Here is a 23,150-nt window from a genome sequence, read left to right as displayed (position 1 = left end):
AGTCGGGAAGATGTACTACCTCTTGTGCTAGCAGCGGGAATACCGACTCTTAGTATGATTGTTAATCTCCCAGTAAATCTCAGCTACTGTAAACGGAGGCAGATCCCAGAAATAACTGTCACCAGCTCCCAAACGTCAGGCCCTCATGAAAGGATCAATGCCAAGGCTGATGAGTTGACCTTAGAGTACTTGGAATCGCTTCTCCTACCCGAATAGCTGACACAGCATGCGGAACTTCTGAAAAGCTTTGGAGTGTTTAGCAAACAGTTCCTGGGATGAGTCAGAGCAGCAGCGGCGCGGCTTGACTCAGCGCTCGGAGACCTGCCGTCTGTTCCCAGCCTTGCCATTAGCCTTCTTGGCGTCCTTGGGCACCCGCATCTCGTCGGCCTGCCTCCCGTTTCCCTGCCTGGTAAAAGAAAAACGATCCGTGCAGATAACGGTCCTTTGATGGCCGATGCTGGAAGGAATACGGAACTAAGCGTTACTCGGTTTTCTCAGTTCGCAAAAGCAGTTGTCTTCCGGGTCGTGCCGGGATGAAGCCGTGCATTGAAATAAAGGACGTGCTTAAATCCTGATTCAGAACTTCATTTCCGACCACAAAGGGAGATTTTTCTGAAAGTGTAGGAGTTTTTTTCGCTTGTTTGATATATTTGTTTTTTGAACTCCCGTGTTCCTGCTGATGATTCTTTATCATAACCAGCAATTCTGGTTTTATTGCATCAGAGCCTTTTCCAGACCTGCTGGGCAGCACGCTGCAAACGGTAAGGTTGATGGATTATCAAGCCTCAGGAAGGGAAATCAAGGCAAATAAAATGGTTTAGGATGTTTGTCAAATTGATAGCGGGAAGTCGCGTGCGTAGTGCACTCTTAGTAACCTCCTGAGTGGTACAGCTCAGCATCACCGGTGGTGAGTACTTGCTGTCAACAGCAGATGAACTGATTTGCTTAGAAAGAGCCATGCCGTGTGATGTCCTCCTAGATAAAACAAACACTGACTATTCCACCCCAGCCGCGGGTTTTGAAGTCTCGGAGTGACACCGGGAGAAAAAGGATTACTGACCTGACAACAGACTTGGAAATGCATTAAAATAACAGCGTTGAGCTCTTTGTTGTGTGTGCGATCGCCTCGTTCAGAAACTCGATCACACGCGTCTAACTGGCCTTTGAGAGATCATGAGAATTTGTTGTTCGTAAGAGGCTTTGAAGATGCTGAACTCTTACACAGAGCAAATGCACTGAGTGGCTTGGTAGAAAATAGTAAAAATAGTTGGTTGAAATAATTCCTCTGCCTAATCTGAATGCCTGATGCCACGTTCTCCAACAGGCGTTCTTGGGGACAGTTTAGGAAAACACTTCACGCAGATAAGCTAAAGGCTCTCCAAAGGCTAATCTGAAAAAGAAAAGAAGAAAAAAAGAAAGTGGAACGTCCTTTTGCAGGAGGAAAGGAGAGAAGAGCAGCATATTCCTGTATCAGTAGCTGTGGAATAAAAAAATAATTGCTGGTGGCCTACTTAAAACAGTTCTTGTTCAACTGGCTGAAGAAAAAAGAGCCCAAGGAAGCGAAGGAAAGACTGACCCATAGGTTGGTCTGGTTGGAAAAGTATTTCTTGGACATGTGTGTTTTATAGTTGCATTAAGACAGAGTCGGAATTGAAGCAGGGAAGAAAGTGTTGACAGTGATGGACAAGCACAATTGTCAGGAATATTTTAGGAGATGTAGGAAACACATGTGAGGAGGTAGATGAAGCTCTGTGCAGATGTTCCACCGCCGCTGGCACTGAGCGGAGCAGGATGTTCTCGGGTTGGGCTGTGGTCACTGTGCTAGGGAAATGCAGATCGTTACGAAAGCGGATTAATAATATACTGACAGGCTTGAGTAACGGTTGGCGCAGGCTCCAGAACGGTAGTGGGAAGCTCGCCGTGCCTCTCACCCACTCCGTTCCTTCTGAAAATGTCACTTATCCCAAAACTCAGAAGTTGTGTGTTTATGATGACAGAAATGAAAGGTGAACAGTTGCTTTTCCTCCTCTGGATTATTCAGGGTTGTACTTTTCTGCCTGTTTTTCACGCAGTAAGTTCTTGGGGGCAAGGGTTGCTTTTAGCTCTTGTTGTCAGAGATGAACAAATCATTAATTTTAGAAATAAGTAACGGAGGAGTGCCTGGCAGAAGCTCCACTCGCTCTTGCCACGCTGGAAAAGAGCATTATTTTCCTGTATTCTTAGGGAGCAGTTTGAAGTCGTCCGTGGTTTCTAGTTCAGTGTTCATCAGCAAACTAATGGAGAAGAAAAACGCTTAGAAATGAGGCAATTTAGAAAACCAGTATCAGGTGTGATTTTTGTCCTCAAAAACTGTGCCGGGAAAACTGTATCCAACTGGTTTAAGAGTTAATATGAATTTATTCTCACCATGGGTCCTAGGAGGAGAAAAACATCAAAAACAGAGGGCAAAATTCCCTTCCTCCCGGTGGGCGGCTGTTGAGGTTTCTCATGTCTCGGTCCCACTCTTTGCTCAGAAACGGAGTCTTTTGCCGTACGAGTTCCCATCACGGGAGGGAGGGTTGGAAACTTTTCAGGGTTTGCAGTAGTTTTTCCTGAAAGAAGGAGAGAAAATGAGGAGCTTCGAATTGAGATTGCTCTTGTTCGTTTTGTCATTTCTCTTCCCAGAATCTTACGCGCGTTTTGGAAGCGGAAACAGGGGTGATTCAGCCTTGAGAGGTTAGTGGGGAAAGTACTGGAAGTGCAATAATGCCTTTGGGTGACTTACCTGGAGCATCCCCCAGTCTGCTCTGGCGGTCCGGTTCCACCTCACAGGGATCGTTTTGGATATGTCGAAGGAGAACATTTTTAAAGGAGAAAGTTCGAAGCCCTGCTGTCACAGCGGGGTCACGTTCCAGGTTGTGGTTGGCATTGTGTGGAGGGCTGTTATTGAGGCGGGGATAACGAAGCGTGCCGGGAAACTCGAGGCATCAGGAGGTAAATGCCTCCCATTTCCTTGCAAGGAAAATATGAAGCATACGGCAATGTTAAGAGCTTCTTAGCAGAGATTTCGCTGAATCAATTTCCTAATTTTAAAGGTAACGTTAATCCTCTTGCCGGGAACTGAGCTGGCACAATCCCCCTTTTCCCTTGCGCTCCTGGGCTTCTCCTGCCTCTGAGGAGGAGCCGAGGCAGTGGCTGCTGATGGACTCCCCACCGGTGGTGGTGAGGAGCGTGGGGACGCGTGTGGGACCCTGGGTCTCAGCGCTGGGTTCGGAGCGGTCCTTGCTGGGGAGGTTTCTCTGCAGCTTTTCCTCCATCCCCTGTCTCGGTCGGGGTTTGTGCCGTAGCACGGAGCAGGGAGACCTGCAGGGAAGGAGGAGAGGAGGAGCAGTGGTTGTGCCGGCTCTGCCAAACTCCAAAGTCGTGAATAAAACTCTTCACATTGCAACGCCCGTCTTGACACTTGCAAATAAAACATGAGCATTTCTGGCACAACTGCTCGGTTAGTCTTTTGTTTTAATATATACGCATGCATTATGGAAATAAGTTTGCAGGATTCCTGAATTGCTTTCAAGTCTGCCCTCCGACAGCGAGCGGGCTGCCGGTTCTCCTGCAGCGCCAACCAGCCGAGCCAGACTTGGCTGCGTCGCGGCGATAGATGCGTACCAGCCGTGCCGGTGAGCCAGCCGCGTACCGCCGCACACGCAGCTTCGTGTGAGCGTTAAACCCAGCTCCTCTTGGTTAGTGCGTGTAAACATATTGCCTGATGCCACCCGGCGACTAAGGTGAAACTGAAAAAAGAAAAGAAGTTGTGAATATGAACAGTAAGGTTTTTAAACCTAAGATCCCCTAAAAGACAGCGGTCCCCACCTCTCCCGTGCTGCGCTTCGCTTTTTCTGCCTTTTTTACTGTTTAAGCTTTCATCCGTTAAAATACTTCTCGACTTTCCCTCCTCTGGCCGGGGGAGGTGAGTGACCGTCGCCAAGTCACCACGTGGCTGTCCTTGCGGTGCCGCCTTTCTGTCTCCAAATGATGCTGGGCGGTGTATAACGTAGGCTGGTGCCTCTCAGCTGGAGCATCCTGGAATCATTTAGGTTGGAAAAGACCCTTAAGATCATGAAGTCCAACCGTTAACCTACCACTGCCAAGTCCACCGTGTCCCTAAGCACCACATCTACGTGTCTTTTAAATACCTCCGGGGATGGTGACTCAAACTTGCTTGTCCAGAACTGGTTCTTCACCTCAGAGAAACGAAATGAGAGGCTTTCGCGCCAACCGTAGCCTGTGTGGAAAAATACTGACCCACAAATGTGTGTTCTAGGTGACCTTTGCCTTTCAGCAAGGGGCACCAGCGCCGCTCAGAGATACGAGAGCCCAAGGTGAGATCGGTTCAGCTCAAAGGAAGAAGCCTGAACCGCGTCCCCTTTGGTGAGGGTCACCTTCCCCATTTTCCCTGAAGGTTTTATCCTTTTACTCGCAGAGGATTTTTAATGGATTGGCTGCACGGTTTTAAATAACCCATTGAACGGCTATGTTCTTTGGGTTTCTGGATGCTGTGTGGTTGCTTTTGGTAGCAGCACTTAAACAAATGGCCCTGGAAGCCAGCTCTGCTGCGCTAATGGGTCATACCCTATGTAGAGCAGCTGGTGGAGGAGCTGTACGTCCATTGCATTAGCGCAATCAGCCGATGCCGAGCACGGCTGGTGGCTTCCGAGGCTCTTCTCCCCATCCTCCGAGCCAGAAGCCACAGTGTCATTATCGTCGCTGCAGGCGTATAAAAAGAAAGGGAGTACTCCTACCTTAGGCGGAGGTGGAGGGATTCATTACTTCTGGGCTTTGATGCCCTGCGACACTAATGAGTTTCAGAGGGCATTTACCGGCGTACTCGGCTATGTAAAAGTAATGAACGTTCCCAATAAAGTGGGTCACCACATACATGCACAGTCATGTGCAATGGATAAAATCCAGCAGTGCTAATTTCCATGTACATTATTACGAGCGACGTTGTGCCTGGCAAATGGCATTTGGGCAGGGAAAAGCATTGCACTGATATTATTTGAAGTTATTTTGTATGGGTCAAAGAAAGATAAATGTTATTAGGCGCAGAAATATGGTTAAAATACAAGGTTGAAGCCCTCTGAGAGCGCTGGAGGAACCGGGGTGTTGCTGTGAGCTCAGGGGTCGGTGAGGTTGGTCCTTTCGGGGGGGTGTTGGCAGGACGGCCTCCTTCCACGACACGCTTAGGGAGGGAAGGTGAGACAAATCACACCGGAGGCACGATGTCAAAGGAACGCTTCTTAAATGGAGGATATTCTTTTTCACAAATAGTGCCGGTGAACTGCTTAAAATTGGCCTGTCCTATTAAGTAAAAATAACTTATTTCCCTCGAGCCATCTTCAGCCCCTCTTTCTCCTTTGATGTTCACGCTGTCCTTCCAGCCCTCCTCATATGACTGTTATCTCCTGCCTCTCCTGACGTATCATTTTCTCCCCCTTCCCTCTCTCTGTTTTTTTTCCCATTTCACAGTTCAGTCTCTTCTCTCCCTCTGTACACAGTCTCTTTTGTGCCTCAGTTTTTTCCGCTCTCTCTGCCCTCTCTAGCTCCTTCCTCCTGCTGCGTTCATGCAGCTCTTCCCCTCCTCTTCCACTGGGGTTTTCCGTTATCCTTGGAATAGCAGTTTTGCTTTTAACACGTGTCTGCCTTCCTTCTTCTTCCAGCAGCTGTTTTCCTAGGTCCTGACCTATACGAGAAAATCTCCCTTTTTTTTTTTTTTTTTTTTTTTTTTCTGATTTCATGGAATTCTTCCACATCTGCCCAGCTGAGCCCAAGCCAGGTGGAATCGGTGGCATGGCCTTGGGGACCTGGAGCGCGGTTCGCATGGCCGTGAGTTAGAAAAGCATTTTGGCGTGAGGAAGGAGAGCTGCAGGAAAGATGTAGGGTGTCTGCGTGTCGGGATGGGGCACTGTTGCTGAGTCCTGCATCCAAGAAAGGGGGGAAGTGAGTGCCCAGCGGAAGGTCAGCAGGAAGGGTGGTAGGAAGGTGAAGGTTGCATGAGGCTGGAGGAAGGGAGAGATGGGAAGCGGTTGTGGCAGAAAGGAGAGAGTGGGATGGCCGGTGTTGGAAGCGCTGGGAGAAGAGACTCCTGAAGACCTACTAGATTTAACACCTAAAGAGAATATGACTCTTTCGTAATTCTGCTTTAGCAGTTGGAAAGATGAAGGTTGTGTCATTTCCGAGTAAATGAGAGTTTTGGGGCTCCTTGACCCTACTTCAGGGGAGGATGGGGTCGTGTTGAAGGTTGGCCATGGTCTGTTAGAGGCGGTGCTCTGCCTTCACCCCATCTGGTGTTTCTCAAGCCTTATAACACATAATTAATGTTTAAAAAATTGGCTACCAAAAAGCTCGTGATAAATGTGCTGCTTTGGTATGTAGCCAGCGAGACTCTCCAGATCATTTTAGGAGAGGAGGTAATCATTGGAAGTAAAATATGCATCATACAAGTGTGAATTATTTTGAAGCTTCCTTTCAAGTAAGAAAGGAAGTTATACAAGTTTGTAACTTTTGGCATTTGATATTTAATGTAAACAACATAATGCCTTGCTTTCTCAGCACGGAGTCACTCGACTTGTCGAAACGGCATTTTCAGCCCTTACAAAAATGACATAAGCAGATATTTTGAACAGTTCTCTTGATCTGCTCTCTTTTTCTATCCCTCGTTGCGATCCACTTCTCTTGCATTAGGGTTGCTTATAGGCGTCGTATACTTAATGTTTGCAATCCAGTGATTTAAGTTTAATCAAACTTTAGAGCAAGGAATTTTCCAGCTTCCAACTTTGTAGACATCATTTAACAAACCCGATAGCTGAAATAAATGTCTAAAAGTTTTGGAAGTCCAATTTAGTGTTTATAGTGTTTAGTGCTGTGTGATGACAAAGTTTAAATTGAAACTGTGATTAGAAAAATGATGCCTTAAATTGTATCAGACAAAAATAAGTGTTTACTGGTGACAACATCCAGGAGTGCCCATACCTTTGGAAGAGCGTGCTGTTCCCTGGTGATTTCATTTATAGTAACATGGGTTCTAGATAAAATTAAATGTTTAATTCAAGGGTTTTGTTTATGATGAGAGCTGGTTGTAACTTTTTCAAGCAGTTTTTTAAAGAAAAGTAGTTCGATTTATGGAAAATGAAGCTTTTATTGAGAGCATACCTTTTTCAGTGAACAGTTCATTTCCAGACTATACAAGTTTGGGGGTTTTGTTGTGGTTTTTTTTTTGTTGTTGCTTTTTCCTCTTGGATGTGCTTCTTGGCTTGTCCAGTCAAGCAAAAGGAAGAAAGACTAATAAACAAGAGCAAGGTCTGGACATGGTCCCCCGTATCTTAGAAGAGAATCCTAAGCAGTGGAGATGCTAATCCATCCCTCTTGTTGGATTCTTGAGCAATTAATAAAGTATATAAAGTGAAATAATTGGAAAGAGACCTTCCCCAGAGCATTAGTGGCCGGGCATGAAATGCGTTCACCTAATCCGGGGTAGAAAGGACTGGGTTTCAACCTGTTTGGGGACGAGCCCCGTCAACACCAACCTCTTGGTTGTCCAGAAGTCCTTTCCATTCACTTACCACGTTAACCCCGGTCTCATTCCCAAGGGTAAGAAAGAGGGAAATTCTTTGAAACCTTGAAAAGTTTTACAGGGTGAGAAAACTGTTTCCCACCCAACTCTGGTTGTGTAAGTGAGGAGCCCGATTTCTGGCAGCGGGCTCAGCTCGCAGCACTGGCTTTTGGCAGTCTCTCTTTCATGTGAAGGTAGAGAAAATGTCACGGAGAATACATAACGTCAAGATAAAATTTTGGCACAGTTGCATTTCTGAGAACACCGTAATGCCTTTCCTTTGGTTGCCTTTCCAAAATCTTCATTGGTTTAGCTTCAGATCCACCTGGTAAGCATCGCATTTACCCTGCTGTTTAGGGCTTAGTCAACACACCAGTAAACCCAGCACAAGGATCAAGAATGTACGTGAAGGGGCTTAAATTATTTGAGTTGTAAGTGTATGTATGTCCCAATATCTTAAATTAATTCAGTTGTAACTGTATGTATGTCCCGGTATCCAACAGTGACCATTCCCTTCACGGTACTAGGTGTGTCCCATTTTCCATGACGTGGCTCTTTAGATTCCTGGAAGAAATTAATTGGCCTCTTGTAAAAAGGAGACTTTATTTTTGTGTCTGCACACCCATTGTGTAGGAAATCCGAGCTCTGCGTAGAGTGATTTGGTTTCTGTTACTGGGAACCTGATATCAAGGGACGGCCGCTTAAGAACTTTAAACTGTGGAATCCACAAGTTATAATCCCCAAATAACTAGGATTGTTGAAAAGAAATCACTGCCTTTATTATTACTTTACCCGGTGCTGTTCTCTAAGGGAATACATTATATTTTAACTAGCTGGTAGGAAAAATTCTGCTAGGAATTTGGAGGTATCCATTAAAGGTTAAGCACATGTATTAGGGCTCGATGCTTGAAATGACAGCCTAGCTTTATCATCACTGGGTGCATCACACCTCATTTTCACCGTGAAAGGCAATTATTGCATTATACCCCATTGGTAATTTCATATATTTCTATTTAAAATGAAAAGGCGGTGCTGAGCCAGCAGCGTGTGAGGACCCCACAGCTTGACGTTTTCGTTTCTGGGTACCGTCCTGCGCGGTGGCGCAGCTCGGAGGTGGATACGCCACCGGTCTGCCTGGGAGCCTGCTGCGAGCCGAGGGCCGGCTACTGCGGGTGCACAGCCAGAAAGCCTCAATCGCAACCAACAGCCACGGGCCACCTTTCATCTGAGCTCACCTGCGATCTCGCCTGCGCAGCGTCCTCAGTTGTGGTGTCCTTTCCAAGCTCAGAAATGGGCTTTATTTTGCAATATTTGTATTCATAGAATCCCAGAATGCTTTGGGTTGGAAGGGATGTTAAGATCATCCAGTGCCACCCCCCTGCCCTGGGCAGGGACACCCCCCCCCAGCCCAGGTTGCTCCCGGCCCCGTCCAACCCGGCCTTGAACACCTCCAGGGATGGGGCAGCCACAGCTCCTCGGGGCAACCTGCGCTGGGGGCTCACCACCTCACAGGGAAGAATTTCTTCCCAATATCTCATCTCAATCTCCCCTCTTCCAGTTTGAAGCCATTCCCCCTCGTCCTATCACTCCATGCCCTTGGAAAAAGTCCCTCCCCAGCTCTCCTGGAGCCCCTTTGGGGACTGGAAGGCCGGTGTGACCACGCTCTGGGGCGATGGTGGGTTTGGTACGAAACTCATCCCACCTGCCTTGCCGGGATATTTTTGGATACAGTCGGTGGCATTTGCAAAGAAAACCCAGTGAGTGGGAGCTGGAGAAAAGCTTTGTGACCTGGCAGAGAGTGGCACCAAATGGCCACGTGGCGCGGCGAGGAGGCTGGTGCCAGCGAGGGAGCAGGAGGAGCCTGCGAGGGCTTTGCAAGCAGAGAGAGCTTTTTGTGCGCCTTTTTTTTTATATTGCAAAGGAAAACGGGAAAATTGACAGATTGGCCTGAGAAAGGTATCACTGATTTTTCTGCTTATTTTAATAAGTGGGTAGAATTTAGTGGGTTCTAGCAGAGTCAAGAGCTGGGAAAATTGGGTGACCTGCGGAAAGAGGAAGGTTTCCTATTTATTTTTTTTTTTAATAGAATTGATTTTCTGAATGAAGAGCGGGATCGCGGTGGATGAGTTATGTATCGTAATATCGTAAGCCTGACGTTCCCCCCCGTTCCCGGGAGTCTGCCGTTTGCAGAAGGTACCTTTGGTGCTCAGCCCGTGCTCTCTGCCGGCTTCTCCAGAGCTTGGCATTTGAAAACAGCAAATAAAAAATAAGTTGAAGAAAACAATCACAAGTTATTACTGACGCCAAGTCCTCAAAGGGAGCTCGGAGCACAATCCTATTGCTCCCCGCTCAGCGCGGTGCTTCGGATATGTCAGTTCCTGTCAGTGCCCGTCTCCGCGGGCGGCTACAGCTTAATTTCATTTATTCCTCAAGTGGCAGGTCCAGTCATTTTTCAGGATCAGTGCCTGTTTTTACCAACTGATTCGTCTGGATTCTTGTCACGGGTAGTTAACGCTCGGTACTCTCAAAGACTTCTCCTGCCGGAATACATCAGCCTCACCAAACAAAACCCGCTGCTTTTAACAACCTGCCCGACTCCCGTCTGATGGAGATGCGTTTTATTTATATTTTTGCCTTCTTTTTTTCCCTTTGCTAGGTTGTGGCTTATCACTACTGCCAGGCCGACAACGCCTACACCTGCCTGGTGCCGGAGTTTGTGCACAACGTGGCCGCCCTGCTCTGCCGCTCGCCGCAGTTCGTCGCCTACCGGGAGCAGCTCCTGCGAGAGCCCCACCTGCAGAGCATGCTCAGCCTGCGCTCCTGCGTGCAGGACCCCATGGCCTCCTTCCGCAGGGGAGTCCTGGAGCCCTTGGAAAATCTGCACAAAGGTATCTTAACGACCCTCCCCTGCGCTTTCCATCAGCTCCCGTGCAACTTTTTTTGTTATTATTTTTAAGACGCTGCTTAGTTGCGTCTGGGTATTTAAACAAAGCCATAGTTTAATCCTTCTGCGTCGCATCTCAAGAGCTGCAGGGAAGAGCTGGGATCTGGGGAAGCTGAGAATGTGCCATCATGCTTGTTTGGGTAACCACCCCTCTCTTCCAGACATGCGTTTCACAGAATCACCGCATCCCAGACTGGTCAGGGTGGGAAAGGCCCTCTGGAGCCCCCCCAGTGCCACCCCCCGCCAGAGCAGGGGCACCTCCAGCAGTGGCACAGGACACCTCCAGGCGGGTTTGGAATGGCTCCAGAGGGGGAGACTCCCCCCCTCTCTGGGCAGCTGTGCCAGTGCTCTGCCGCCCGCACAGGAGAGAAGTCCCTCCTCAGGTTGAGATGGAACTTCCTCTGCTCCAGTTTGTGCCCGTTCCCTCTTGTCCCGTCACTGGGCACCACTGAACAAAGACTGTTCCCACCCCCCAGCACCCGCCCTTTGGGGATTGATAAGTGTTGATAAGATCCCCCCTCGGTCTTCTCTTCTCCAGACTGCAAAGCCCCACGTGCCTCAGCCTTTCGTTTCAGGGCTGTAGAGGAACCCCCAATGCCAGCGTGCGTTTGGCTTTCTCATTTCTTGCTTTCTCCCGCATCCCAAACCTGCCTTACAGCTCTGAAGGTGAAAATGTGCACATTTCCGTGCACAGCTCTGCTTATGGCAGCGTGTTCCGATTTATTTGTGTAGGGGGTGAATGTTTTTCCCTTTCCCTGCCATTATTTAGTGGGCTTTTGAGAATTTGAAGGTTTGACCAAAAGAGCTGATGATCCCATAGAAGTCTGTAGACGCCCTGTGCGAAGCTCCGAGGGGAACTCCGACAAGCCTTATCCCGATTATGGATTTCAGAGCTTTTTCTCATGCAGCATTGGTTTTGTCTCCTTTTCTTTCTTTCCTCTGCAAGATACAACCATTTCTTTTTGACAATCGCTAAATTGAACATCTTTGCTCGTTGCCGTGCTAACCGTCGGGGCGTTGCAGAGTTCAGGACTGTTGTCCTGCAAAACACAATTTATTAAAATGCCGTGCTGCGAGCTGGCTGCAAAAATAGCGCCGGTGATTTTCTGTTACTCCCCTACATGTGACAGCGCAGGAGCCGATGTGAAGTAGACGCAGCTTCTACCAGATGCGAAGCCCCTTTGATCAAATCAGTTCTCCAAAACACGGTGGCCGCACTCCGGGCTGCGGCGGCGTCTGGGTCCGACTCGCGCGGTTCCAGGCGGGCGCAAAGCCCGCGGGGCGCCAGCGCAGCTCCGCAGCACCTGATTTTCCTGCCATGGAGAAATGTCACTGTAGGAGTAGCGTGGCTACTCTTTCCTACCAACACGCCTGGCAAAAAAAAAAAAAAAAAAAAAAAAAAAAAATATATATATATTTAGGAACTGCTGCTCTAAAGGAAAATAATTTGTGGTTATTATAGTAACTCCTTGGAAGGTATCCCAGCTATTGAATTCAGAGCATTTTGGAGGATGCTTATTTTTCTCGCCAAGCAGGTTGACCCCCATCTGGTCCTAGGTTCTAAGGGGTGGAAAAATTTTATGTAAAAGCTTTTTTTTTTTTTTTTTAACCCTCCTGGGCTCTGGACTCGACACAGCTCCAGTGGAGCCAATGATCGGGACTCCCATCTTTTCAGCCTCGCTGGTCGGGAGCGCTGGCAAGCTAGTTTGCACCAAGGGGTTTGTAACAAAATGAACAGTGTCTGGAAATTGGTTTTAAAATGTATAACATTTAAGACTCTGTAAATATATCAGCAGGTCTTTTACAAGGTGATGTTGAAGCTTTAATACTACTGGGAGAAAATTATTGCGCAGCCGTTAATGGTGAATGTCACTGAGAAAGTTAGATTCATGTTTCTCAAATATTTTGGGGTGGTTTTTTTTTTTTAGTTTCAAGGAATCTAAATAATATACGGTAGAACAAAATTCTGATTCTTCCCCTTCTCCCGGCTTTCTGCTCTCTCCCTCAGGCTTTATGAGAAACATGAGATGTGGGTATAAACCTCAGACACTGTGTTCGCTCCAAGATTTCAGAGAGTCATAAAGTGTATTTTTTAGTGTACCAAATAATCGTACTGAAAAGTTAACTGAAAAAGGATCTACGGTAATTTTAGTGCTCTTCCCTTGTCCACTGCCGCTGTAACCCCTTCATAGAAGGCCACCAAATTTGTCAGGCATCGCAGGTGTCACAGTTGTGTGTGTCGTAACTAAAATACATATTTTATAAGAATTGAAATAGTGTATGTGTGGCCTGCCTTTGTGAGTATGTGCCATTAATGGAGCGCAAGAAAGGTGCTGCTGCTGTGTCTTTTTTATTCTTTAGCAATATCTGATGATGCTTTCAAACACGGTGGTGACTGCGCAGTACATTATAGTTGTGTCTCTAACCCTTCAAATAAACGCTTTTTCTTTTTCAGAGAGGAAGATCCCTGATGAAGATTTCATTATATTAATCGATGGTTTAAATGAGGCTGAATTTCACAAACCCGATTATGGAGACACTATAGTATCATTCCTGAGCAAAATGATTGGAAAATTCCCTTCCTGGCTGAAACTGGTAGTGACGGTCAGGACAAGTCTACAGGTACGCTGAGACCAAGAACTGCGATGAACTGTGTCACTGTCGCGATGGGCTTTGATAAAGACGATATTAGTGGATATCTGCATTTGATTAAGACCCTTTATTTCAGATTACGCTTTAGGCTTTTTTGTACTTGGAGTTACATTCATGTCCCCAAACTCACCCTACAGCGTTGCAAGGATCTAATCCGGCATCACTTACTCATGTCGATAAATGTTCGTCAGCAAATAGGTTAGTTCTGAGTGAGACAGCTCACGTGCCAGCGGGCTGCTTCCTCGCCGAGCGAGTTAGGAGGGTACGGCGCGACGTCTGTGCGCCTGTGCTGCTGGAGAACATCCTCCTCCGCCGTGGGAGGGCGAGGGAATGCGCATCCTCATACCCCTTCTGCGTGACCCGGAGCGTGAGGGTGCGATTGTTTCAGCCTGGAGCAGTCAACGTCAGGCGCAGGCATTATTCAGCTCAATGAAGAAAGTCTTGAGCGGGTGCTGAAGCTCTAAGATGAACGTTGTTTGGGTTATTCTTAAGTATTTTAATTTTAGTTTGCAGCTGGGCGGGTTTTTACCTTTCGGCTTGCCCTTAGCTACTCGTCACCACGCTCCTGGCGTAAGGGTTAAGCTGACCTTAGTTTGTTGGCTCGACCGCTCGTCTGAAGGGAGCGGGCTGGGAAGCCAACGCAGCGACCCACTTAGGGCAGATGTGCTCCTCCCCCCGTTCCGCGGTAGAGCTGCCTGATCCGCAGCGGCACTTGTGGGAACGTTCACACTGAGCGTCGGAGGAGACAGACATCAGAGGGACGAGATGCGTTTGGGAGCCGGCTCAGAGCTGCGCTTCAGCTGGACCAGCCGCTCCGGGCACGGCAGCACGTCTGCACCTCTGCGTTGCTCAGTTTTTTCATTATTAGCCCTTTTTTTTTTTTTTTCATTACCACAGGGCTGCGCAGTTCATTTTTACTGAGCTCCATTAAGCAGTTTTATTGAGATTTGCTCATATTTACTGAGATCTACAGGTTGATTTACTGTGGTCCTCCTGGCAGGGAGCCGAGGGCTGGTTCCAGCTCCACCAAAGCTGCCTCCTGCTGCCCACTGCCTTCGGAGCTGGGAGCCGCAGCGGCTCCCCGAGGCACCGGGAGAGCACAGGCTATCTGCTGGTCTTTTTTGGCTCAGTAATCATTTCGAAGAAATCTTCTTGTAACTGTAGGTAAATTGCATCCCTGTGACTTGAATTCCTCATTTCATTAGGGCTTTCGCAGCCCTGCGGTCGTCACGGCAAGCTTTAGTTTTGCGCTCTGCTCACCCTCTCCGTTTTATTGGAGAATTGATGGCTTCTCCTGCAACTGCCTTGTCCGGCTCCGCTGCGCCATTTCTCCCCGCTTCGCAGTGCCCGAGAGCCCGTGACGCAAGAATTCCTTTGAAAAGGTCTTTGATGATCTTCGGTTTATGTTGCGTAAGCGTCACCGGTGAGCTCGGCAGACGAGGGAATCCCTGGCCACGCTATCCTGCAGCAGATAGGTGTATTTATTTTGCACTGCAAAATGCCCACTGTTATGTGTCCTCATATTTCCGTGCGTTTCCCTGTGCGATACGGGAGCACGCTCCTGGGGAGGCGCTTAGCTCGGCTTCAGCAAAACTTCTTCTGGCCTCAGGTCTTGTCCTCTGGTTGTCCGTCCCCTCTGACAGGACGGCAGAAGAGACAGCATGTCGGCTCGTGGTTGGGATGGGGTTGGAATAACAAGGGCACTGCGCTGCGGGAATTTTCCAGCCCTTTCTATGGATGCGGTGTTAGGAACCGTGTCCTTCATTTTGCTTTCCGTCGTGTTTCACACACAATCTACTCGATTATAGATGAGACTGTGAGGTCCTGAGGGCACAAACTGCCATCGTGTGTGCTTGCCCTGATGGAAGAGGTCTTAAAGGAGTCTCAAAGGTGCTATCGTAATATGAACTAAGTTTACTTAATGAATAATAAACACTGCCAGCATGAGTATCCTTTTTTTTTTCTTTCTTTGTAGGAAATAATTAAGCTGTTGCCCTTCCACAGAATATTTTTGGATAGACTGGAGGAGAATGAAGCCATAGACCAGGACCTGCAGGCGTATATCCTTCATCGGATACACAGCAGCTCAGAGATCCAGAACAACATCTCGCTTAACGGCAAAATGGACAACACTACGTTCGGCAAACTCAGTTCTCACCTCAAGACCTTGAGCCAAGGGTCCTATCTGTACCTAAAACTCACTTTTGATCTCATAGAGAAAGGATACCTAGTACTAAAAAGCTCCAGCTACAAAGTCGTCCCAGTGTCTCTGTCAGAAGTTTACCTGTTGCAGTGCAATATGAAGTTCCCAACTCAGTCTTCCTTTGATCGGGTTATGCCCCTCTTGAATGTGGCAGTGGCATCTCTGCATCCATTAACAGATGAACATATTTTTCAGGCCATTAATGCAGGTAACATTGAGGGCACTTTGGAGTGGGATGACTTTCAGCAGAGGATGGAGAACCTTTCTATGTTTCTTATCAAACGTAGAGATATGACGCGAATGTTTGTTCATCCCTCTTTCCGAGAATGGCTCATTTGGAGAGAAGAAGGTGAAAAGACCAAGTTTCTTTGTGATCCTAGGTAAGCAAGCGCTCTGAGAAACCAGAGCTTACAGATGTGTTCATCTCACACTGTTGTCTGAATCATTTCATTTTAGGAGGTTGCACGTGGATGCGGTTACCTGACTTTGGTCTGTCTACTCTGTAGATCTCTACATCTGTAGTAGTCATCTTTATGTTGTTCATGGAAAGAAATAAGCACCCCCTTGGGCACACAACTGACCCGGCAAACCTGATAGTCATCTTCGGAGTGAGATGAGCTGTTCTCAGAAGGCCCCGAGCGGACTGGCTCCCCTACAGGCAGCGCCAGGGCTGGCTGCGTTTGGGCAGATTACTGCTGCCAGCTCGGTCTGGAGAAGGGGGATCGTCCTCCCTTTCTCCAAAGGTATCGAAAGCACATGAAGTAGAGGATAAGGAGATGAGAGATGAGTACTGTGGATGCGTCTTTTGCGGTTGGCTTCTTTTTGAAGGTGTGTTCCTTGTAGTCCTACTACATGTCTTTTCGAAAACAAAATCAGGAACAGAATCAGGCTGTAGCGATTTTGGACTGTAAATGCATCCATAATCTCCGTCCTGATAGCGGCCGAGTTCCTGGCTTCGCTCACAGGCAACAGAATTTAATCATGGTTAGATTTATATTCTCTAAACCAAATGATCACTATTAACAACGATATATTTGTTTCTTCTGAAAAACAGAAACAGATGCTTTGACTGTAATTCTAGTAGTTTATTCCCATAAGGTTTGCTCCTTTTTCTCTCTCCATCTCTTAAAATACGATTATAGAAATCAGGGAAACACTCGGACTCGAGGCCGTGTCGGTGCATGTCCCAGACCCTGCGGTCAGTCTGAGGAAAGTATGATGGTATCTGCTGGCACCGAACAGCCACCTGGCTGATGAAAGCAGCTATAGCTGTTAGTGTTGTCAGAGTAATTTACCACTTTAAATTTTGTGGTAAACAGGCTGCAGCAGAAAAATACTATATAGCTCCTCCCAACGGGCATCTTCTCTGTTTTAGCAGGTTCTGCACAATGGTCCTATCGAGCGAACCCTTTGTAAAGCGTCTCGCAGCAGCAGGTGTCTGGGTATCAATCAATATTAGTTATTTAATATCCTTCCTCAGAGTCATTAAGTGCTTGTCACTGCGTAATGCTTTTCCACCCCGTGCAATGCCTGTGCGGTGCTTACGCCTGTAGAGCTGAGAGCTTTCTCCCTCCCAGTCGCTCCCACCTGGAGCTACTGGTTTTGGCTGGCGGGGCTGTAAGAGAGCTTGTTGTCGGCCGGGCGAGGGGACGGCAGCCAGCGTGCCCAGCAATTATCTCTGGTCACACCGCACTTGCCGTAACGAACTGTAACAGAATGACAGACTGGTCAGGGCTGGAAGGGCCCTCTGGAGCCCCCCCAGTGCCACCCCCCGCCAGAGCAGGGGCACCTCCAGCAGTGGCACAGGACACCTCCAGGCGGGTTTGGAATGGCTCCAGAGGGGGAGACTCCCCCCCTCTCTGGGCAGCTGTGCCAGTGCTCTGCCGCCCGCACAGGAGAGAAGTCCCTCCTCAGGTTCAGATGGAACTTCCTCTGCTCCAGTTTGTGCCCGTTCCCTCTTGTCCCGTCACTGGGCACCACTGAACAAAGACTGTTCCCACCCCCCGGCACCCGCCCTTTGGGGATTGATAAGCGTTGATAAGATCCCCCCTCAGTCTTCCCTTCTCCAGACTGCAAAGCCCCACGTGCCTCAGCCTGTCCTCAGCAGAGAGATGCTCCACTCCACTCATCATCTCCGTAGCCCTTTGCTGGGCCCTCTCCAGCAGTTCCCTGTCCCTCTTGACCTGGGGAGCCCCGAACTGGACACAGCACTCCAGACATGGCCTCCCCGGGGCAGAGCAGAGGGGGAGGATGACCTCCCTCGCCCTGCTGGCCACGCTCTGCTTGATGCCCCCCAGGATGCCATTGGCCTTCTTGGACACCAGGGCACATTGCTGCCTCATGGGCATCCTGTTGTCCACCAGGACTCCCAGGTCCCTTTGCACAGAGCTGCTCTCCAAGAGGTCAGCCCCCAGCCTGTACTGGTGCAGGGGGTTTTCCTCCCCAGACGCAGTACCCTACACTCGCCCTTGTTGAACTTCATTAGCTTTAACAAGAACGACTTGGAAAAATCACTGCTTTCCTTCATTACCAGGACAATAAGATGAAGGTGCAGGATGTTCACCCGGCGGGTGCGGCACCCCGCGTATGTTGGGTGCTGCATGGGGTAGCCATGCATACGGCTGGGGGACGGGGGGGGCTTTGCTCCTCTGGGTCCAGAAATACTCCTCAGCGTTCTCACAGCAACGGGCAAGGGCGTTCTCAGAATACCAAATTCAGAGTGAAACTCAAACGTGCTGCATCTTAGGTGCTTCCACACTCCAACCAGGCGTGCGACCGCGTGGGATTTCAGCGCGAAGGCACAAATCAGCCCGTGTTCACTCGGACTGAGTCACAGCAACGTGGTAGACCTCCGCTCAGCGTTCAGGCTTGGCGCTGCCTTTCACGAACGTCACGAACACCTCGCGCAGCCCTCAAAGGCCATTCAGGAGACTTTCAGACATCACTTTTCATCCCGTATGTGCCATTTCAGGTGATAAATTAATGGTGACTTTATGGGGAACGCTCATGTTCTTTGCGCTGAGGGAATCCCCGCAGAGCTGACCCAACTCAGCTCTGTGCCACTGCCGAAAAAGAAGTTACAACACATATAAGGGGCTCCCACTGCCTCGAGTGTGAGTCCATACGTACTGGAGGAGTAATAAATACCTCTGCTGTATAATGTGCACTAATTGCATTATACTCTGATGGTAGATAATGAAACAGGATACATTTCAGTGATTAATAGAGAGGACCCCCTGAGATTCAGCTATTGCGCTCCTCAAAATCCTCCTGTCCGGCTCTCGGGGAAGAGCTAATATTGAGATGTTGAGCTTCGAGCATGGTAAACCCTTAGCGGCAATTAAGATAAGTAATGATTTTTCATTTTATTTCTTCTAAAAGAAGCACAGCTTGCGGCTGCCGGAGCTCACAGGAGTAGCCTATGAACATTTGCCCGTGCCTGGTCTGTTCGCAGCACGTTGGAATTCTTTCTGCTCCCTTGGGATTGGAGAAGATGTGGCCACTGTATGGGCCACTCCTCAAGTTCATCGTCCAACGTTGCAGAAACGCATCGTTAATGAGAAGCTTGTTGACCTTGCCGTGTCCATCCATAAAGAGTCGGGTGGCTGAGGCTGATTTTTTCCCCAGGAGAAGAGCTTTGAAGTGAAATGTGGTTTTGTGAAGCTGCTTTTAATTGACTTACCCTGACAGAGCGTCCAGGTGTGAGGACGTTACGAAGGAAATTGGGATAATGGGCCTCGTGTCAGTGGCACCGCAGCTGGGGTAATCTTCCTCGTTTCATTAATGACAGTGAGTTCCCGTGTTCTCAGAATTAAGGAGGAGAGGAAGAACATAGTGTCCAGAAATTATCACACTTTTCTACGCTTTTAGGATATACAGCAGCTCTCCATCCTCCAGATTTTCGTGTTAGCCTGCTGAGACTCTAACCCTCTTCTTTGAACGCTCACCGTGCATTTGCTGTCCAAAGCAAAGGCTCATCGGCACTGGGGCGCTATCGCTGCAGGCTCTCCCGCGGGGCACCAAAAAGGCGTTTGTCAGAGCATTTAACCGGCATTGCGGTAATGACTCCCCAGGCCTGTCGGTGTAGCGCTGTTCGCCAAGTGTCTTAGTTGACAAATAACATAAAACATTTTAGGGAAAGACCCGATCCTTTGTGACTGGTGCACGGAGAAAGTGGTTATTATTGTGTGTTCACTCTTACGCTTGTATTTCTTAACCTAAATTCTGCTCTAATGCTGTGCTGTTTTCTGCCTAGGCTTAATCAGAAACTTCCATGCAATTATTTTCCATGCTTTTACGACGCTAATAAAATGCTTTATCCCCGTGCTGCTGCTGAAGGGACTGTGAGAGGGAGAGAAGTGAAGTGATTTGCCCTGGCAAGGCAGTAAAAGAGCTGTAGGCAGATACAGACCCCAGAAGTTAAATTACGCTGTCCGGATTTAAGTATCAACATCTGAGTTACTTGTCTAGACTGGCTTTATAGTCAGAGGAGAGAAATAAGAATGATTCATTTCATCATGAGCTAAAAGGCTAAAATAGGTCAGATGCAGAGTGCCTGGGAAGCGTCTCCTCCTGTTGATTTATGAAGGGAGCTCGGGGTGACGGCCTCACCGGGAGATGTCTCCAGTATTGACAAAGAAAACTGGATGAGATGAATCTGTCCAGGCTGCTCTTCGAACCCGTACGCGGGGGTTTGAGGTAGAGTCACAGATTTTATTTTCTTGTACAGGAAAGCTAAGGAAGGAAAAAAATACTCTCTATGCGGTCACACGCATATGAGTGTCTTCATTTGGACTTTTGCTTCTCAGGGTGGCACTGGACCACCCGGCGTTGTGCGTGCCGGTGGTATGTCCCCTGTCATCACCGCTCAGTCTGGAGCAGGGCAGAAACCGGCTTTTTGTCTGCACTGCTCAGGGAACTTCCCAGCATCTGCGGGATCTTCGCAAAATGTAGCGTTTAGATCTTCACCTCAAGTGCTTCACCTCTGGCTTGGGTTCATCTCACCTAATTTTGGATCTTGCAGTCTACCTGTCTGTTCCTCAGGCAGTCACTCTGGTCTCCTTCGATACTTGAAGCAGTTCATCTGGCCTGTTTCAGCTGTTGGCTTGGATGAGCTGAATCCCAAACCCCATCCCTTCCGCTGCCTGGAGGGCAGTCCAGGCGTGGACATGCCACTTCTGTGGAGGTGACCTGCGCCGGGATGGACCTCGGAGAAGATGGGAAGCTGCAGAGGTGGTGCCTTTGGCCGAGGCTTGCTCCTGGTTGCTGAAGTCTGGAAGTGCAGCCCAAGGTGTTTCTCCCTGCCGGAGCTGCGGTGTTGGATAGGCAGAGCAGAAGCTCTGCTGAGCTGGGCTTTATTAAGGCCAGTCTGCAAGTCAGCATAACGAAGAATGCTTCTTGTCTGCAGAAATTAAACTGGTCTTCGACATGATGAAGGCTCTGTTCTGCATCTGGCCCCATGCTGTTGCACAGATGTTTGGTTATATGCGCTTACTTTGTGGTTTACCATGTGATGGGACAGAAGCTTTTCTCCTTCAGTAAGAAGAGCGAGAGCGACAAGGACAGCAGTCATTGGTGTGATGATGGAGAGTCTCCTGGTGGAAAACTTAGGGGGAATATCCTCCTGCGCGCAGGACGTTTTCACTGTGCGGAGATGCAGAGCTGTTCTTGTGGATACTACACGTAGAATCATATGATAGAATGGTTTGGGTTGGAAGGGCTGTTAAGACCATCCAGTCCCACCCCCTGCCCCGGGCAGGGCCACCTCCCCCCAGCCCAGGTTGCTCCCAGCCCCGTCCAACCCGGCCTTGAACACCTCCAGGGATGGGGCAGCCACAGCTTCTCGGGGCAACCTGCGCCAGGGGCTCACCACCCTCGCAGTCAGGAATTTCTTCCTAATATCTCACCAAATCTCCCTTCTTCCAGTTTAAAGCCATTCCCCCTCATCCTATCGAGGGAGGAATTTGGTGTTAGTACGAAATCCCAAACATCTGTGGCCGGGTTTCCAGAAAAGCTGAATGCTCAGGTGTGAAGAGAGACCCAGTGGGCATTTGGCATTTCTCAAGATCGCGGTGTTGGTGCCTTGTTCAACCACGGCACCGCTGGATGCATGTGGCTCTGAAAGCCAAGCCTGGAAACACTGCGTGAGGAATCGATACTCCGCGATAGATGTTCTCTTCAGTGCGCCAAGACCTTGTCGGGCAGCTCCTGCTCATTGACTTTATTAGGAGATATCTAATAATTAGGGATATCACCAACAAAATAATCGGGCAGAAGTACTGGTGGCTGCATTGTTGAGGTTGAAGGCATCTCCTCATCTCTTCCCTCCTCTTCTACATCCACAAACCAAGTCTGTCCCGGTCCCTGAAACCCCAAATAAAGGCACTCTGCGTGGCTTAGCGTGCGCGGCGATCCAGGCAGAAGTGTGCATCTCTAATCCACCACGAGGAGTTGCCATGGTTTCTGGCAGACCTGTCTTTTAATGCAATACACTGTAGGTATTTTACATTTTCCTTTTTCTCTCGGGAGGCATGCTGCAAGTGGAGACTTTTTCTACACAGAAATTAATGGTTTTATATATTACCCAGCAAAATGATAGAGTGTATACATTAGAAAAAAATAAGGGTTGTTTTTTTTTTTTTCATTTTGATGGAATGCTCGATCTGATTGACAAATAACAATCCCCAGTCAAAAGGGAATTAATTTAGAAAGTTTGGAGGAAAAGAAATCGGTGAAAACAGTATTTATAAAAATTCAGGGATACAAGAAACAACTTTAAGTGGGGGGTGGGTCCTTACATTACGCATCAGCTTCTTAAAAATTAACCACAGTTACCTCCTCCATCGTAGCTCACTGTGTCATTACGGTGCATGGATTGGTTGACTTTCTTCCTCTTTTATATCACAAGATTCTGAAAAGCCCTTAAAATACACTCTGCTTTATTGTTAGCTGAAATGCTCAAGTGTTCACCAAAACTCAGGCTATGCCTTAAGCGTTTTCTCGGCACTCACGTGGGATGGGTTTTACTCGGCGAAGCAAAGGTGCTGTTTGAATTCAAGGTGAGGCAAAAGAATGGGTTCGTGATTATTTTTTTTTTTAATCCCTTATATACTTACGCAGAAAATTAAAAATAATGCAGTGTCCACTGACACCTTGTGAGGATGGAGATGAAATAATGAGATTTTCACAGGCGGTCGGCAGCCGGTGGCAGCCCCGGCGCTCGAGGTGCAGCAGGGAGCAGAGCATCCCTTTATTTCGCATCGCTTTACCGTTGGAATTACCTCTCTTACTGTGTTTTTCGTGGCTCCAGAGTGCCAGTCTTTTAGCTCTGCCTGTATTGTAGCTCACGCTGGGCAGTTGTGAGTGCCCCCGGGTAGCGGTGCGTGCCAGCGCTTGGTGCAGCAGCGGAACCAGCGGATGTGCTGGGATTTGTTGTTCCACCCTCTCCAGCTGTGGGCTGGATGCCACATGTCACCGAAATACATGAGGTCAGGTGTTTTTTCCTTGCCCAGCCTGCTGTCCGGTCGTCTGCACTTGTGCAAGGCCTGTGCTGAGTTAGTGTAATTAATTAACAGATCACCGCGGGATCTGGTGTGTTGAGATTATTTCCATAGCTCGAATTTTGGCAGCAGCGTGGAGCGCGGTAGAATCATAGAATCATCGAACAGTTTAGGTTGGAAAGGACCTTGAAGATCATCCAGTTCCAACCCCCCTGCCCTGGGCAGGGACACCTCCCACCAGCCCAGGTTGCCCACGGCCACCTC

General features: G+C 48.5%; 1 protein-coding gene across 3 annotated transcripts in view; it reads left to right on the top strand.

The window, feature by feature from the left end:
- The window catches only part of TANC2 (tetratricopeptide repeat, ankyrin repeat and coiled-coil containing 2), a gene marked incomplete at both ends in the record, with an annotated part of 215,383 nt that overhangs the window by 153,237 nt on the left and 38,996 nt on the right, over positions 1–23,150 (top strand). For all 3 annotated transcript variants that reach the window (XM_082494745.1, XM_082494744.1, XM_082494743.1), the window contains 3 exons: positions 10,245–10,476; positions 12,988–13,154; positions 15,160–15,767. In XM_082494745.1, the coding sequence (XP_082350871.1) occupies positions 10,245–10,476; positions 12,988–13,154; positions 15,160–15,767 (1,007 nt within the window). The remainder of the gene's footprint in view (positions 1–10,244; positions 10,477–12,987; positions 13,155–15,159; positions 15,768–23,150) is intronic.

This window comes from Vanellus vanellus, assembly GCF_965231255.1.
Source record: "Vanellus vanellus genome assembly, chromosome: 24".
Classification (NCBI taxonomy): Eukaryota; Metazoa; Chordata; class Aves; order Charadriiformes; family Charadriidae; genus Vanellus; species Vanellus vanellus.
This window is presented reverse-complemented; position numbering and strand designations above follow the sequence as displayed.